Source organism: Peromyscus californicus, unplaced genomic scaffold (genome assembly GCF_007827085.1).
Source record: "Peromyscus californicus insignis strain IS unplaced genomic scaffold, ASM782708v3 Scaffold_8__1_contigs__length_139910024, whole genome shotgun sequence".
Lineage (NCBI taxonomy): Eukaryota > Metazoa > Chordata > Mammalia > Rodentia > Cricetidae > Peromyscus > Peromyscus californicus.
The window spans coordinates 76,929,132-76,947,277 of NW_026294606.1; the positions used below are offsets into that span (position 1 = coordinate 76,929,132).

The window sequence follows — 18,146 nt, forward strand, 5'->3', positions numbered from 1 at the left end:
CTGGCAGTGAAGGCATGTGTCCACAGGTTCATATCATAGTGGGTCGGAGAGCAGAGAACACAGGCTGGAACTGGGGTGGGGCTGGAACCCACTGCTCTCACCTCCAGACTGTTCCTCATAGGCCCACAGCCTCTCAAAATGGGACCAACAATTGGAGAAAGTGTCCAAAACACATAAGCCTCTGAGCAATATCTCTCACTCATACCCTAACAGGACTCCCCCCAAAATATCTACCTTTCTTTCTTTCTTTCTTTCTTTCTTTCTTTCTTTCTTTCTTTCTTTCTTTCTTTCTTTCTTTCTTTCTCTCTTTCTCTCTTTCTCTCTTTCTCTCTTTCTCTCTTTCTTTCTCTCTTTCTCTCTCTCTCTCTTTCTCTCTTTCTCTCTTTCTCTCTTTCTCTCTTTCTCTCTTTCTTCCTTTCTTCCTTTCTTCCTTTCTTCCTTTCTTTCTCTCTTTCAATCTGAGACAGGGACTCAGCATTGTATCCTAGCTGACCTGGAGTTTACTAGATATCCCAGGTTGGCCTTGAATTTGGGACAGTCCTCCTGTCTCAGCTTCCTGAGTGCTGAGAAATGAGCCACCATGTCTGACTAAGAAGAAATTTATTGAATGAACTGGCTGTAAAATAATACAGAGTGCAACCTGGGCAGAGATTTTATTTGACTGAGAACCTTCCAGAGGCCTTGTCAATCCCTTGAGATTGGATAGGATCTCTTTCCAGTCATCCTGTCTTCATCCATGTTCTTCAACCCCACGGGATAGGTGACAAGCTCCTGTCATGTCTCTAACACACATATGCCTAGTTTTAATTGCCTACTGTCTGTTCAGGCAGACAGTAGAGACACAGAATTTGTTCTTCATTATCAGTTCAGAGCTTGGTGCATACTATGCTCCTAGGAAATGTGTCTTAATGTTTGTTCTTACAAAGCAATATTCCATTCTTGGTTACTTGGAGAGGCTGAGTTTCGAGTATGTGGTGATACCAAGTGAGTATGAGGTCGGAAATCAGGAGCAACACACCACATGATACCAAAGGGGACAGAAAATGGTAAAAGCACGTGCTGAAAATTGACAGTGTGGCGTAATAATCTGTTTATGATGTTTGCATGGTGATGTGTACGTGTTCCTGTTGGACTTTCAGAACAGTGCAGTAATCTGGGAAGAGGGTTCGTTGCCATTTTGCATATGGGAAAGCTTGGAGTGGTTCCCCACCCACTTCAGGGACACCACCTGAAAGAGTAGCTCACCAGGCCCTGGGTCATGTCTGATCCTGTGTCGTTTCAGCTGTCCTCTTACCTTCCTGGGTTACAGAACAACTTTATGACAGTGACAGCCTCAGTGTGTGCTGGCTGTTGTCATGGTGGTACGAGAGTGACAGAATCACACGCCATTGACCTACGCTGTTGGTATCTTAGAATTAGAAGGAGACGAAAACTCAGGGTGCCCGAGCCCCCTCATTGGTCTGTCTTGACAGCCACTGCAGTTAATTTGTCTGTAGTAAGGAACTGTTACCGCTTGACGCAGCCCGTTCCATTTTCAATGGAAAGTGACATCAAAGAAGCAAGCCAAATGCAGCCAGCAGGTGTTGGAACACTTGTGTACAGGAAGCTGTAGGAGAGGGTCAGGGCCTCCCATGGATGTGGAAACAAGGCAGAGGCCAGGCTGAGCTGGGTAAAGGTGAAGAGCACACCCAAGGGGCAGAAGTCTTCCATGAGCCTGCATGGCGGTGGGGCCTTTGGGGTTATGGGTGAGGTCTGTGGGTCAGCTGGTCGCTCAGCCCCAAGCACTGAAGCCTGTACTCTACTCCCACACCTGTGAATTGCAGGCCCCAGATGAAAACAGGTAAGACTTTCAACATCAGAGATCCCTTGACCTCAGTCATCCGAGGTCACTTTGGCTTTGACAAGCTGGATCTCTTCTGAAAGACATATTTGCCTTAGTATGTGGGTTGTTGTCCTGTTGACGATTTTTCGGAATATAATTGTGGGCACCCGGGAATGTTGGGCTGTTTACCAAACCCCAGTGGGACAGTGGCCCACATGGATGTTTCATGCAGAAGGACTGCATCCAACCGTCTCTGTAGGAAGACACAGTCTCGTGGGTATGAGATCTTTACCCTGGGCCACCAGTCTTCTGTCTCCAAGGCATGGTTTTACTCCTGAGGTCATCAGACCCAGAGTCCGTTTAAAGTGCCAAGTTTCGCACTGCCATGTTGACAAATGCAGTGTATCTATCCAGCTCCTGACTGTTCTTCAGAACGCCCAGTACCCTTTCTCTCGTTCATGCGCCCGTTTCACAAGTCTTTCCAGAAAGCAGATTAGTTGTTGGATGCTGGGGGTGTGGCCAGCAAAAATCCCCGACGAAGTAACCTTCCCCAGCGTTCACACAGCCCCGAGTTGTGCTGCCGCTTCTTTTCTCTAGTCCTTAGCCAAGGTCCTTGCTAAGCTGATTTGAAGAAATATTTGTTCCTCTGGTCCTTCTTGGCTGTGTAAGTGAATGGCCCATTTGCGACTTCCCAAAAGTCACACTATTGCGACGTCCCGAAAGTCACAAAGCAGTGTCAGGAATGGTGGCAGAGAGTTTTCTGTGAGGTCACCAACTCCCAGAGCTTTCCAACCTTCCAAAACCTAGAGGGACACCATGCACAGTTCTAGACCTACAAAGTGTGATCATCCCCAAGCTGACCGCAGAGACGTCTCTGCTTGTGTGTTCTAATGGGTGACATGCACCCAGGGGTCAGCAGAACCGTGCAGGGACCCAGGGAGAATGCCCGCTGGCAGGAAGTGCAGGCAGCTTCATCACGCCTGTGCACTGGCCAGCATGCATTTCTTAGCAATTGTTTTGGTGGCCATAGTGACTTCCCCTACACCAGTGGAGTGGCTGGCTGGGGATGGAGCTCCCTAACCCAGGTTGTCCAGGCCAGGGCTGGACCCAGTCTCTGAGGATGTTTTTGCTCTTAGGATGTCTTTATTCCCTCTCTTTGATCTTCTTGCCTCTAGTTAATAACCTGGGATAAGCCACTAAATGTGCTGGTCCCCAGGCCAGATTTACCCGTGGCCACCCTTGGCTGAGAGATGGAAAACTTTGTACAAAATCACTGTGAAGAGATTTGTTTCACAGAGGTTTCCCGTGGCCCCTGGCTGGTCTAGTAGCACACACCTGTGACTCCAATGCTTGGAAACCTGGGGCAGCAGGATCGCAAGTTCATACAGTCAGTGTGAACTACCTAGTGAGATCCCATCTTTCCCAGACAAGGTCTAGATAGGCTTCCCCGACAGGCCTGGGGAGGGTGGGTGTCCACTTCAGTGTGGGCATTCATAAATGCAGCTCTTTGTTATCCTTTCAGTGATGGGTCCTGCCGCCATGATGGTCCGAACTGGTGAGCTTTGATGACACTGCACCATGTACAGTGTGGAAGATCTCCTGATTTCTCATGGATACAAACCAGCCCGGGATGTCTCAGCACCACGGAAGGACAAATCAGAGGGATGCCGGCCAACAAGAACAAGAACCCGAGCTGGCCAAGGCCTTTTGAATGGGTATGAGGATGGCCCGACAGCTCATGCCCACAGTAAGTCGTCCCTGGGGACAGGACACGTGAGCAGCTCTGAAAGCCGCAGCAGCAGCAAGCCAAGAGGCCACCGGGAGCGCCAAAGCACGTCTGCTTCTAGAACTCCTGAAGCGGGGTAAGCTTCGTGTTGGCCCAGCGTTTTCTTTTGACTTGGGAGTTTGGCGTTGGGTTGTATGTAAGTAAATCAACTATTCCTATTTGGCTGGGTTGGGGGGAGGGGGCGTGTCAAAGACAAGGCTGCATTTTGCTTGGGCTGCTTTTGGGGTCTGAGTCCTGGCTGTGGTCAGCGCAGGACTGGGTAACAGACCTCCATTCCCCATGATGTGTAAACAGATTGCACCAAGGCAAGCAGCGCCTCTCCTGGCTCCACTTCTCTTCTCTTGTAAAGTGCTCAGCTGCATAGGAAGCATCCTGGAGCTTTGTAGCGCTCGGCTCCTTCATGTCCACACCTACGCTCTAGTATAATGGGCTTCCTCACTGATGCATTCCAGTAGCTGGTAGATTCGGGGAGTTGGAAAGGGGTGTGTACCCCTATATTTGACCCAGCTTGCCTCTGCACCTGTGTTGTCCTTTGGTGGTTGTCCCATCTGAACACAGGTCTACCTGTGGGGGTTTCCTTACCATGGAAAAGGAGGGTGGGTTGGCTGGAGCTTGGTGGTGAAAACAGGAATTTCAGCGAACATGAGAAGGAGCCTCACACTCTTCCAAACAGCTGCAGTTCCAGCCCACCAGTGCCATCCCTCCGTCAAGCTGTGCTTATCTTGGGACAGGAAAAGCATATAGAAAGCAGAGCTCTAGTGTGCAGTGTACTGTGGAGCTGGATGTAACCAGCCAGGACAAAGTGACAGGTGAAGCTGGCGTCCAAAGAAATAAACACAGTGTTGGGTTAAGTGAATGGGCAGGAACTAGCAGCCGGGCGGTGGTGGCACACACCTTTAATCCCAGCACTTGGGAGGCAGAGCCAGGCGGATCTCTGTGAGTTCAAGGCCAACCTGGTCTACAGGGCGAGATCCAGGACAGGCACCAAAACTACACAGAGAAACCCTGTCTCGAAAAAAAAAAAAAAAAAAAAACTAGCCTTCTGTAGTCACAGGTCACTCTCTTCAGAGAGAGCCTCTTCCTGGTTGGTTCCCAGCTTTCAGACAGCAATGGATGGGACTCTAAAGATCATTCAGTACCTTGAATGTCAGGCAGTGTCAAAGCGCGGAGGGTTCTTCTTGCCTTGTGTAGTCAGGGCAGCTTACATTACCAAGCCAGCGTTCCCTACTCCTCCCTCAGGAGGGCCTCCATGCTGGAAGTCAGGAAACATGTCACAGTTCACACATTTGTCGGCTGCTTTTTGCGCTGGTCAGCCACATTCCTCCAGAAACCTTCCCTCTGTAGGGTTCTGGAGGCAAGTTCTTCCAGACAAGTTGGTTGAGGGTTATGAGAACTCTACTCCATGCGAACGTGGATGTGGTTTTCTCCCTTCTGGTTTTGTGTGCCTCTGTCTTTCACCTTGATCACCAAGAACCAAGGCTGGCCCCGACTCTTGTTTCTTCAGTGTTTCCCACAGAGTCGGAACTGCACACACAGTGCTTGTTGGATGTATAGAACTCCTTTGAATCCTGGACTCGGGGCTTTCCATGCCCTCGTGTAGAACAGGCTTCTGAGACTCCTAGCCTGTACTCAGGGAGGCACGGTTCCATACAAGCCACCTCTCCTTGTGTCATGAGTGACTGTGTGTCACACTGGCATGTCTTCATGTGAATGGCAAAGATGCCTCTTCTGTGTGTTTTTGAGATTTGCTGGTTAACTCAGAAAGCAGACAGTGACTTTAGGGTAGAAGGGGTAGCTTATGGAGTAAAGAGCATGCATACATGATTACAGAAATCCGTGCCAGTGCTTACGCCTGGGGACCATCTGCAGGTATTCCCTGGATGATCCGGAAAGGTACTTTCTCCCTTTGGCAACCAAACGATACTTGAAACTAGGAGGCAGGCTATGGAGGCAGAGCAGGAGGGGAGCTGTCCCCCTCGGGAAAAGGTTGCTTTGGGAGGACATAGACAGGTGCCAGCAGTGAACAGCTCAAACAGCTCAACCTCAAGATGAAACCAAGCACACGCCAGCACATGTGAAGCCAGGATCTGAGTGGATAACAGCGCTCTGCCAGCTCGCAGCCCCCAGTTCCTTGGCCGGGGCAGCTGTGGGCTAGTAGTGTATCCTGTCCCAACAGTGGCCTCTGCTGGGCTGCTCTCCGGGTCTGCAGGACACCCGGGGCTCAGGATGTCCAACTCCAAACTGTGAGGAGACTGGGCAAATCCCAGGGCTCCTTTAGTGACATCTCTCACTCTGGCTGAGGTCTGACCTGCAGTTGTCCCAACATGTTGAGTTAGGGCTCAGCACCTATCTACTGTTCTGGGAAAGGGGAAGGTCAGTGCTCCAGGTGAAGCCCTGGAGCGAGTTGGGAGGCCTGCTTGTTTTATTCTGTCAGGTTGTAGAGACGGGCATGGGAGTAATGTTTCGTAGAAGAGCTTGAGGCCCAGAGAGTGTTGGTGGTTTGTCAAGGGCGACTCTGGGTGGCAGTGAAGGGAACGTAGCTTGGCCAGAAGTCAAGCATCTGGCTGCCACCCCACAGCAGTGAAGGGCCTGGCCACGCTTTCGGCTGGTGAGTTCTTCCTCCAGCTGCCAGGTGCTGGGCTGTCTTCACCTCACATCCTCCACTCTCTTCTGAGACATGGCTGTGTCTCTTCCTGTCAGGAGACACTGGAGGAATGCATGCACCATACCTACGTTAGATAGTGTGTGCAGTCCTGCTCCTCTGTGGACATTGTTCAGTTACATGTGAATGCAAGGAAGAGTTGTCTACACCCTGGCACTCAGCTGGAACACCAGCCAAGGGCGTCTTTTGACGTGATTAGCAAGCATTCAAGGTACTTATTTCCTAACCTTGGAGACATTGCCCAGAGCTCTCACCATTATTAGATCAAATGATACTGAGCAGCCAAGACAAGAATGATTAACAGTTTCGGGGGGAACAGAGGTGAAGGAATGTGTGAACTTGCTAAAAAAACTTGTATGCTCAAGTGGCAGAGATGGGACTGAGAGTCATTTCTCACTTGTATACAGTTTATCCAAATCAATGACTGGAGAGAACTTGCTTTCTGAAGCTGTATGTTTGGGACTATTCTTCCATGGCTGGAGCCCCGACTATGACCACTCCCCAGGGCCCAGCTTAGTTCCCTTGCCTGTGTGATCGCTTGGGTTCATAGCAGGCCCTGCAGGGGACCTCCTGTGCCTTACCAGTCTGCCTTTCCTGCTGCCGGTGTCTGCCCTTGGTGGATCACACCCCACTCCGCACTCTGTCTCCAGGGTCTCCAGTTGTCCATCTGGAAACCCTGCCTTCTCCGCACCCCTGCTGCAGCTCTACCCCATGGGAATTCCTCTGTCCCTGAATTCTCTAGCATGTCCTCTAGGCCCGTGAGATTGCCATGTCCTGAAGGCTGATGCCTTATCTGGTATATAAGCAACTCAGCTAATTCCAGTTGTCGACACTTTCACTTTGTAAGTATTCATTCTTTAATAAATTCATCATGCCAGGCTGGCACTCCCACGCCCAGGCTTTTGTGGAAGTACTAAGTATTTCAGCATGTCGGATTCATCTGTGACAGGTGAAGGTCTTGCCAGCCTTGGAGTTGGCTGGGGAAGGTTCCATGGTGAGGAAGAAGAGTCTTGGCCTCCATGCTGAGCTGACTTGACCACCTTCCTCACCCCTGTGACAGTGCAGCTTAAGGAAAACGGGCTTATTGTGGGTCACAGTTCCAGAGAGCACACGTGTATATCATGGCGGGGAAGGCGTGGGGATAAGAGGCTGGTCCTTGGCGGTGGGAGCTTTTCGCATCCTGTTGGGTACCATGGCGGGGAAGGCATGGGGATGAGAGGCTGGTCCGTGGCAGTGAGAGCTTTTCACATCCTGTTGGGTAGTGCACAGAGAGATTAGCCAGAACCTGAAGTAAGTATAGCCTTCGAGATCTCTCAACAATCTCATCTGTTATCTAGACCTCACCTTCTGAAGTTTTGTGACCTTATTGGAGGAATTATCCACCCTGTCTCCTCTTGTGAGTGGTCTTGATTCCTTTTTTGTGTGTAACCCCTTGGCTGGGCAGCTCTTTCCCTGTGTGCACAGTGACTCTACCCCAGAAACAGGCTCAAAGTGATGTATTATTTTCTTCCATGATACTGTCATAGCTGGCTTCCTGTTACTGTGATACAACACCATGACAAAAAAACAACTTGGGGAGGAAAGGGTTTATTACATCTTACGTCATCAAAAGAAGTCAGGACAGAGGCTCAGTGAGGAACCTAGAGGCAGGAACTGAAGCAGAGAGCACAGAGGAGCACCGCTTACTGTCTTACTCCCAAGCCCATATTCAGCTACCTTTTCATACAGCCTAGGCCTACCTGCCCAGGGGTAGCACAGCCCACAGTGGGCTAGGCCTTCTTGCATCAATCAACAGTCCAAAAAAGTGTCACACAGACATGCCCACGGTACAGTGTGATGGAGGCAGTTCCTCAGTTGAGGTGTTCCCTTCCCAGGTGACCCTAGGTTTGTTTCAGATTACTAGTTGAAGCTAACCATGACAGTGGTTTAACCACGGAGCCCACTGCTGCCTCACCCCGTCTCTCAAAAGTTCTGAGGAAAGAATTATGGTGGTGGACAGCAGCAAGTGTGTCAGGGTGTGTCTCCTGCAGCAGTCAGTGAGCTGTGGGGGACTGGAGCTCCATAGAGGGCTGTGCATGAGGGCGGCTTCCAGGCATGGGGTGCTCGGCACCCGGCCCTCCTGTGCTGTGAGTACAGACCAAACGTCCTCAGTAGACTCCTGTTGACACTTAGTCTCGAGGGTGTGGCACTGCTTTGGGAGGTTGTGGGACCTTTAGGAGGTGGAGTCTAGTTGGGGAAAGGGAGTCCCTGGGGTGAGGGCCTTGGGGGTTACAGTCAGGTGCTTCTGGCCTGGAGCTCTCAGCTTCCTGGTCAGCCACTGAGATCTGAGCAAGACCCCCGTGACCTGCTGCCACTCTGACCGTCCTCGTGCCTTCCTTCCCCACGAGGAAATGGTGAACTGAGAGGCCTTCCCCACGAGGAAATGGTGAACTGAGAGGCCTTCCTTCCCCACGAGGAAATGGTGAACTGAGAGGCCTTCCCCACGAGGAAATGGTGAACTGAGAGGCCTTCCTTCCCCACGAGGAAATGGTGAACTGAGAGGCCTTCCCCACGAGGAAATGGTGAACTGAGAGGCCTTCCTTCCCCACGAGGAAATGGTGAACTGAGAGGCCTTCCCCACGAGGAAATGGTGAACTGAGAGGCCTTCCTTCCCCACGAGGAAATGGTGAACTGAGAGGCCTTCCCCACGAGGAAATGGTGAACTGAGAGGCCTTCCTTCCCCACGAGGAAATGGTGAACTGAGAGGCCTTCCCTATGAGGAAATGGTGAACTGAGAGGCCTTCCCCACGAGGAAATGGTGAACTGAGAGGCCTTCCCCACGAGGAAATGGTGAACTGAGAGGCCTTCCCCACGAGGAAATGGTGAACTGAGAGGCCTTCCCCACGAGGAAATGGTGAACTGAGAGGCCTTCCCCACGAGGAAATGGTGAACTGAGAGGCCTTCCCCACGAGGAAATGGTGAACTGAGAGGCCTTCCCCACGAGGAAATGGTGAACTGAGAGGCCTTCCCCACGAGGAAATGGTGAACTGAGAGGCCTTCCCCACGAGGAAATGGTGAACTGAGAGGCCTTCCCCACGAGGAAATGGTGAACTGAGAGAAATCTCTGGGCTTTCAAGTTGCTTTTGTCGGAGAGGTGAGGAAAGTAGCGAAGACAGCCCAGACACAAACACTCCTGTCACTCTTCACAAGCCTGGCATTTCCCCTGTTCACGTCACCACGCCCATGCTGGCCTGGAGGCTTGGGGTCCCTCAGTGGCCTGAGACTGTGTCCATGAAACTGGCAGCAGGTTCCACATGAAAGTCACTTAAACGGGACAGAAAAATCCACAGGCCACATCCAAAGCTTGCTTGCCATCCCCCACATGAATGATCACACACATGCAGGAGCACATACACGTGAGCACAAACACGGTGCATACATGCATGAGCACACATGCAAGCATACAAGTGCATGAGAACACACAAGCATATACACATACAAGCACACATGTATAAGCACACACACGTATAGTCCACACACATGAGCACATACGTGCGTGTGTGCACTCATGCATGAGTGTGCACACATGTAACACACAGAGAAAGTGGGTGGGACACTGGGGGAAGCTGCATGCTTTGAGTGAGGTTGATCCTTAGCTCCCATTAAAATATGTGAAGGCCGTTATCAGCCTTCACGGGTTTCCTTAATGTGTTTCCTGTGGAATAGTGTAATGAGAGGAAGCTGTAAAATGACTTAGCAGCGCAGAGGTTTGGATCTGAAAATCACACCACAGTAGGCTCTACTCTGCTTCACCCAGGGAATTCTGCTTTGATTTTTATTTTTTTATTTTTTTATTTTTTTAAGTTTTGTCAGTTAACTTTGAGGCTACCTTGTAATTATCCAGCAGCAGCAGCATCATGACTAATTAGAGACTTAGCAACTGAGGAGCCTCTGATGTGGTGGCTCCAGGCTCTCATCCTGGGTGGTTTATATCAGGTGGATAAACATCCCTTCTCAATGGTGCTACTGGGTATGGTAAACAGTTCATTTTGGGTTTATTTTTTTCAACTTCTCTCAAATCATACCCTACTTATAATGGTTTTCTAAAAAAAGGAGTGCGTAAATGCTTAAATTTAACATCAGTTTCTGTGTCTTTCTTTCTCTTTCCAAAGTTCTGAGCCCACACACTTTATCTGTGGGGCTTGCTTCAGATCCTCAGCACGGAGTGCTGCATCTTGGCCTCATCATGGAGACAATGCAAATTCCTGAGCTAGCATGCTCTTGAGCAAGCAAAGCCCCGGGCCGCTCCTTCCCTCTCCTCCAGGGCACTTGTTCCTGTTCAGGGGTCCTGGGTCCCCAGTGTCTCCTGCTCACTCTGCCAATTGCCTTCTGCTGAGGAGTTTGCTCAGCAGGAGGCGGGGTAGATCCTGGGACCAGTGTCTTGCAGAAGCGTAGTGGCGAGGAAGAACTTCCAGAGGCCTTCTTGTGTCTTGGCAGCCATGGCATCACCAAGAGGCTTGTCCATGAGGAGGCTTGTCTTTAGTTAGAGACTAGGTGAGTTTAAGAGGTAGGAAATGCCACTGGACAGTCTGAGCAGGAAACGCGAGGTTAAGCAAGAGCTGAGTGGATCGATATGTATCGTTGCTTTGCCCCCAAGAGGACTGGACTAATCCTTAAGGAGAAACAAAGAAAATCCCAGGTGGCCATAGGTGACCTCTGAGATGTCCAAGGATCTTTACAGCCCTCAGGTCTCTGTGTGAGCATCTCCAGTACTTGCTTCCCTCTGCTGCCTGCTGTGAACTCAGCTGCTAGAGAACAGTGGGCCAGACACATGGGCTGAGTGATCCAATACATGGAGGCAAGGAGGCTGGTCTAAGTGGGAGTGGGAAGTGAAGAACTGGCGGGTTCTTTCATGTCTTCAGTGGCACTGAGTGGACTGTACCGCTCTAGAAAGTCTAACTTGGTAAAAGTGTATTAATTCCTATTAGAGGAAGTAGGATACCCTGGAATAGTCTGCTTACCTGTTGGATTTACACGAGAGCAGATGGGTGGACGCTGCCCTTCCTGTTTGGTTTTAATAAACCAAACACTGGTCTGTTCTGCATTGTCCCGTGGAAATGGGTGTAGCTTCTTCCTTAGCGACCAGCTGTGCTGGGAGAGGCAGCATCTTGTTATGACACTCAGCTGGATCATCAGTTCCTGCTATTGTCAAGGCCCAGGGATTACAACCTAGAAGAAAGAAAATGTGGACCGAAACAGCCATCCCATCATGGCAAGCATTCCGATCTTCCCCTTTCTCTGTGCTTGCCTGCACCTCTTTCCCCTAGGATGGGAAGAAAGAGTGCTTACGCTCCCTGTCCACCAAGACCTTACCATAATTGGGTTAGTAATGGCTGAGACAACATTCTCCATGTTCAGTACCATGTGGAACATTCTGCCTTATTTCACTGTGGCTCTCCCAGCAAACTCCCAAAGGCAGAATTGTTGTCCCCACTGTAGAAGAGAGACTTTGGAGGTGACGAGGTTAAGGATTCAGCAGGAGGTGTGCACAGTTAGAAACTGTGAGATTAACACTGAACATCCATGCTGCCCTTTCTCAGCCGGGGCAGAAGAGCTCACACTCCTGACGTCTTCATCTTGGTCCACATGTTTCCCATCTGGTCACCTTCCTAAAGCTGAGTCAGAAAGGTCTCAGATCCCCAGATGTGAATGGCCACACTACTCTGCCCTGTTAGTTCCTAGCTGGTGTGGCTGGGAGCCAGGACTCTGGTGCCTGTCTCTCCCTGAAAAGATGCCCCAAGACTGGTTTTCCTGTGGGCTGGAGGCGATCTGTCAATTGGTCCATTGGGAGCACGAGAGTGAGAAGGTGGTCTGCCGTTGGCATGCCTGTGGGCACAGGTGACTCGGCACAGGTCCTCTTAGGAAGGCCACTTCTGGAATAGGAAAGTCTGTAAAGTGTCTCCTCCCTTCCACTCCAGAGTCACAACATGCCCTTACCACTTCGTCAGTAAGATGAGGGGGACTCCCTTACACATGGGACATGACTCAGAGGTGAGGCGTGTGTGGAACAGCTCTCATCTCTGAAGTACATCCTCAGGAAGGGGTTTCCTCAAAAATGCACGTGCACCAAAGTCCACTCCACACGTCAGCTGCTGGCCCCTGGTGGCCGCCTACCTGCTTCCCAGATTGTTTTCATTTTGCTGCCACTCAGGTCTTAGGCCCTCTTTATGCCTGTGTTCCCATCCTCCCTTCTGCTTCTCTATTAAAAATATATTTGTTTATTTGTAGTGTTGGGGCATACCTGTCATGGCATGTGAGCAGAAGTCAGAGCAGCCTGTCAGTTCTGTCCCCTTCCTTGTGGGGTCCCAGGGACCGAAGTCAGGTGGCTAAGCTCAGCAGCAAGTGTCTTTCCCCACCAGGCCATCGCACTGGCCCGAGATCGTTCTTCACTTGGTACTGCTCCAACAGGCAGTGGGGTGATTGGGAAGAGTCTTGGCACTCGCGTGAGAGCAGCTGAAGGCCAGGGCTGGCTCAGCGTAGAAGAGACACTACGGCCCTGTGGCACTGTGGCCGGGATGGCTTCTGGGTGCCTGTATTCTTCCTGGAATGAGCTACTCTTGGGGGAGCCCAGGCCCCTGTGCAGGACTTCACAGTCTGTGGTGTTGCCAACTGACTTCACAGGCCTTCGTGTAGGTATTAGCGATGTGTGTTTCCCGAAGATGCCACTGCGCACACTGACTACCTGAGTCCCTTCAATAGACTGCCCTCACTCCTCATTGAATGTCTACAGTTAGCATCTTTTCAAAGTCCAAATATATGTAGTTACAAAAACAATAAATTCTTGAAAATGCCGTCAGGTACTCTGTGACGGCAGTCCTTGGTGACATTGTGAAAAGCAGGCCCAGCAGCATGGAGCCAGGGGTAGCTTCTCGGTAGAGCACTGCCCATGCAGCCTGCCAGGTGCCCTGGCTAGATAGTGTGATGCTGTCAGTTTACCCAGCAGCTTTATGTTGTCTACCTGACTGACCTTTAAGTCATGCTAGCCTCTGCACTTCCTTCAGTCTCGGGCTTCTCCCACTTCCTGGTTCTTCTTTCCGTTTGCTCTTCTGTATCAGAGTGATGTTTGCTCTGTGTGAACTGAACGTCTCCAAGACACTAAAAATGGAATGATAGGCTTCCAGGCCTGCAGCAAATTCTGCAGGGGAAGATGGTGGACCCCGCTGCAAAAGCTTGTTGAGCACTTCAGGCCGGGATTGGTAAATACGAGCAACTGTGAAAAGGTGCCATGCCTCCTGCCACACCAGTTTAGAGAGGGAAGTCACCTCAGGAGGAGAATGTGCTGACAGACTACAGCCTTTGTGTTTACCTTACCCACTTAGCCACAGACCACTGACCCCTCAAGAAGGAGGAGGGTGACTTTTGAAGGACTAGGCTGTGGCCACAGCCATCCTGGTCCAGAGCATGCAGATGATCTACAACAGTAAGCATCTACTAGGCTACACATGTGGAAACCAGGAAGAGGCCACTGCTCCAGGAAACATATGTATGTATGTATGTATGTATGTATGTATGTATGTATGTATGTATGTATGACTTCAGGACCTCCGATCCCCACTCTCACCTCCACACGGAAGGACAAGTGACGGGACTTTGAGTCACCCCATGGGTTCAGGATGATGTTCATGGAGTAGGGAGAGGTGACTGCAGTACCCGTGTTTCCCTTTGCACAGGTCAGTGTGCAAGGCAGCACTCCTCTACTTGGTGTTTTACTAGACCACACCTACATCCTGTGCCCAGATGGTCACAAGCCAGTCATAATGACCCTGGAATGCACTGAGAAGATAATCCTATCAGAGCATGTGACAGCAGTTAAAAATCAGTGCTTTCCATTCTAAGTACTAGACTTACTTTTTGTTTTTAGCTTGTGTGTGGTGTGTGCATGTATGTATGTATTTGGGGGGCATATGCATGAGGGTGCATATGTACGTATGTGAGAAGCTAGAGGTTGATATCGTGTGCCATCCTTGATTGTTCCACATCCTATATGTTGAGGCAGGTCTCTCACGTGAACCCAGAGCTTGCTGATTCTCTAGTCTAGATAGCCATCTTGCCCCGTGGATCCCTGTCTCTGCCTCCTAACCTATGGGGTTACAGGTGAACTGCCATACCCATCCTGCATTTATGTATGTAACTGGTCCTGCTCACTCAGCAGGTGCTTTACCTAGATGCCAGATCGTTTTCCTAGCCTCTGGACTTGCTTTTAAAAGAAGACAGGGCTCCAGCAAGATGGCTCAGTGGGTGAAGGGTCGACGCGCCTGCCACCAAACCTGGTGGCCTGCGTTAAGCCCAGGAACGTACGTGGTAGCAGGAGAAAACTGACTCCCACAGGCTGTCCTTCGATCTCCACACATGCACTGCTACATGGGCTTACCCACACGCGTGCACAGTCACACGGAATAAAACATCTTAAAGGACAGCCTGGGGCTGGGGCTGGGGCTCAGTGGTAGTGCGCGTGTGTAAAACCGTAGGTTTGATCCCAGACACTGCGGAAAACAACCAACTGAAAGTCAGAGAACAGTTCTCTCGGGCTGAAAAGAGCCATGTGAAGGGACACAGACTCCTCCTAACTCTTCTCTTAATCATCTCGCAGAACCAGGGAGTACGTCTGCCGGTTTCCTTTAGCCGCGTTACTTTTCTAATGTTTGTGTTTCAAATATTTTCCGGGCAGTTTACCCGTTATCCTGTTGGCCTCACTGCTCTGGCCATGATAATGCCGGCCTGAGAGGGAGGCTTACCCTGCCGCCTCCCCATCCTGTCCTCTGGGAACTCAGCACAGCCCCGCTTGTCCCCTCACCCTTTCAGTGTGTGTGTGTGTGTGTGGGGGTCGTCTGGACTCACATTCACTGTGCCATCTTATCTCTCTCCCACCCCGTATCAGTGTGCCCGGCACGTTTGTGCAGAGTCCATTGTTAACAATGTCTGTACTAAATCTTTAGTTCTTACTTGTTTGTTTGTTTTTTCTGAAAAACTTGATCTTACCCTGTTTTTTCAAAAGCATTAATGAACATCCTTGAAGCTTTGAAAGCAGTATGAGGTAGCACTTGACTTGTGTGATGCACAGGGTACTGTGTCTCAAAGCTGGTAGAGAATCTGCACATGGTGACTTGTCTGAAGGAGATCTTACAGAACATTCCCTGTGTGGGTTCTACTGATGCCTGTCATGGCCTGGTTCACACCAGGTTCAAAGTAGACAGTTGCTAAATGATTGCTTGATAGTTTTTGTTGCTGCTTCTTCTGTGTGTGTGTGTGTGTGTGTGTGTGTGTGTGTGTGTGTGTGTGTGTGTGTGTGTGTAGATTAAGAGTCCAACCTTCAGGAGTTGGATCTCTGTTCCTACCATGTGAGTTCTAGGAATCAAACTTAGGCCATCAGGCTTGGCAGCAAGCATCTTTGTGTACTGAGATGTGTCCTCCTCCTTGGTTTGCTGTTTTAAGGCAGGGTCTCACTATGTAGTCATCTTACCTGAAACTCAATCCTCCTGCTTCAGCCTTCCAAGTGTTGGGGTTCTAGGTGTGGACTGCTACATCTCAGAATGCATCACAGTTTTCTGTGTCAGATGGACTGATATTTAAAATAGATTATTTATGGGGCTGGGAGATGGTGTCACAGAGCACCTGTGACCTGAGTCTGCTCCTAGTAGCTACATTAAGCTGCTCACAACTGCCTGGCTCCAGGGGATCCGGCACCCTCTTCTGTCCTGTGGCATGCACACATACAAGTAGACATACACATAAATAAAATTATGAAAAGAAAATAGTTCGTTTAAAATCTCCCAGGTGTACCTGGATTTTCTGTAACTTGGGATTTGGATGTATTATGTAAATAAATTTATCCTGGGATGCTTAGTGATTTTGATTAGTTTTGACAAAGTGAGGATGATAACCTTTTTTTGCACAGAGCAGAAAACTGCCCACATCACATCAATAGGAAGTCACAGTCTGTCTGTATTCTCACCCTGTTTCTGTCATTTTTGTCCGTCGTCTGGTCATGGTCACGGCATATGCATGCACAAACAGCACGTTGGGATTTCCATCTCCTCTCTAAGCATGCTCACCATGAAGCTAGAGCCACACTGTGACTTCCTCCATGAAGTCAGCCAGCCACTGTAGAAAGTGGTCAGACCACTGAGGAGTGAGGACGGGAGGAAACGAAGCCCACTGAGTGCCAGAGCTGAGAGGGAAGAAGACCAGCCCACAGTTCAGCCTGTGACCGCTGCAGGGAGTGTCTTATTGGTGAAATCATTAAGGCCACTCCACGTAGTTCAAAGGGAGGTTTATTTTATGGGGTAACTTACAAGTGAAGGGATAGTTTACAGGGTCTGGAAAAGGTGTAGCGCAGTACGGCAGTGTTCTCTGGAGAACTCTGCTCGGTCTACCTCCAGTGTCCAGGGTCCAGGAACTAGGAGAGCTGGTACATCCGGATCTCAGGTCTTCAGGGTCCTCTCTTGGCCCTGCCTTGCAGGCGTGACCTTTACCGAAGCCTCAATGGGGGTTGGAACTTCCAGATCAAAGCTGGAATGGCTACCCACTACAGTGTCTCACTGAGCTGCCTCAGTGTTCTACAGAGTCCGCTGCTCTCCAACCAGGATCACTGACACTCAAGTGGATGTCTCCTGCAGGTTCTAGACAAGGCTGACTCACCTGCGTGGGGAGGTAGTGTTCAAGGAAACCCCTGGCAATGGCTTCCAAAGTGATGAGTCTTTTAGAACCTAATCCAGGCAGTACTCTGCTGAGGATTCAAAAGCTACTGTGAAAAACAAGAACTAGAAAGCAGCGAAAAGATTGGCAGCCGACAGTAAGCAGCAAATGCAGAAGCATGTAGGCCTCTTGGTGAGGCACACGACCTCCAAAAATGACTACGCTTTGCAGATAGCAGCCGCCTTGTCAGTTATTTGGATGCCAACTCTGTCCCTTGAGGCAAATAAGTAACTCCAAAGGAAGAATAGTAGTAATCACAGTAACTTCACCAAGGACCCCTTGCGTAGCAGCTGTGTTCTGCCCCAGTCCATTCCCAGACCTTTATGTGCTGGTGTGCTGTAGTCACACAGGACCGGAGGCTTTGGGTCCTTCCCTGGCCCTCATGGTCTTGACTCTGCTGTACCTCCAGACAGATGGTGGGAGAAGACGTGGTGGCGGTGTGTGGGTATTTACCAACAATCAAAGCAATGTAAATTAAAATAATGAGAAGCTGATTTCACTTATCTCAAGAGGAAAAAGTAATTATAAGCAGAGCCAAGACAGTTCTGCAAGCCCATCTGTCCTCCACATACCAGGTGGGGCTATAAATTGAAGTGGCTTATCTAGGGTGGATTTGACAGCATGTCCCATGATCTACCCATTCCTTCTGTAAGAATTTATTCTCAATGAGCTGAGACTTACATCAAGTGCTAGTGGACAAAGTGTTTCTCAAAGCGTGCTGGAGCAGAATCCATGTAGTGGTCAACACTGGTCACAGCATGTGTATATTATGGAATACTGTTTAGTCATCACAACTCAAGGCTAGAGGGAATTTATCTTATAATGGCAGAATTAAAATGCCATGGCTATGGACTTGGTGGTGTGTACCTGTAACTCAGCACTTGGGAGGAAGAATAAGGATCAGGAATTCAAAGCCAGCCTGTGCTACCCGAGGCCTCACATCAACAAATTAACAATCACAACAACAATGGCAGAAGCTCTAGTGATGAGTAAAACAGACGGCAGTGACCAGTTGACTGGGCCTTCTCCTTCCACTTCTCTGGTTAACATTCTCTCCCAGATTCTTACAAATGGTCTCATTCGGGAAGACTGATTAACCTTTCTGTGCCCTGGCTTCCTTACCTGCTGAAGGTAAGGCGGTG

General features: G+C 50.0%; 1 protein-coding gene across 5 annotated transcripts in view; it reads left to right on the forward strand.

Annotated features, from left to right (window-relative positions):
• Jcad (junctional cadherin 5 associated) overlaps nt 1-18,146 on the forward strand; it is an 82,871-nt gene that overhangs the window by 51,375 nt on the left and 13,350 nt on the right. For 3 of the 5 annotated variants that reach the window (XM_052727402.1, XM_052727401.1, XM_052727403.1), the window contains one exon: nt 3,345-3,684. In XM_052727402.1, the coding sequence (XP_052583362.1) occupies nt 3,401-3,684 (284 nt within the window). In that variant the 5' untranslated portion in view covers nt 3,345-3,400. Of the gene's footprint in view, nt 1-3,344; nt 3,745-9,290; nt 9,404-18,146 lie in introns of those variants that run through there. The other 2 variants (XM_052727404.1, XM_052727405.1) reach the window with 2 other exon arrangements.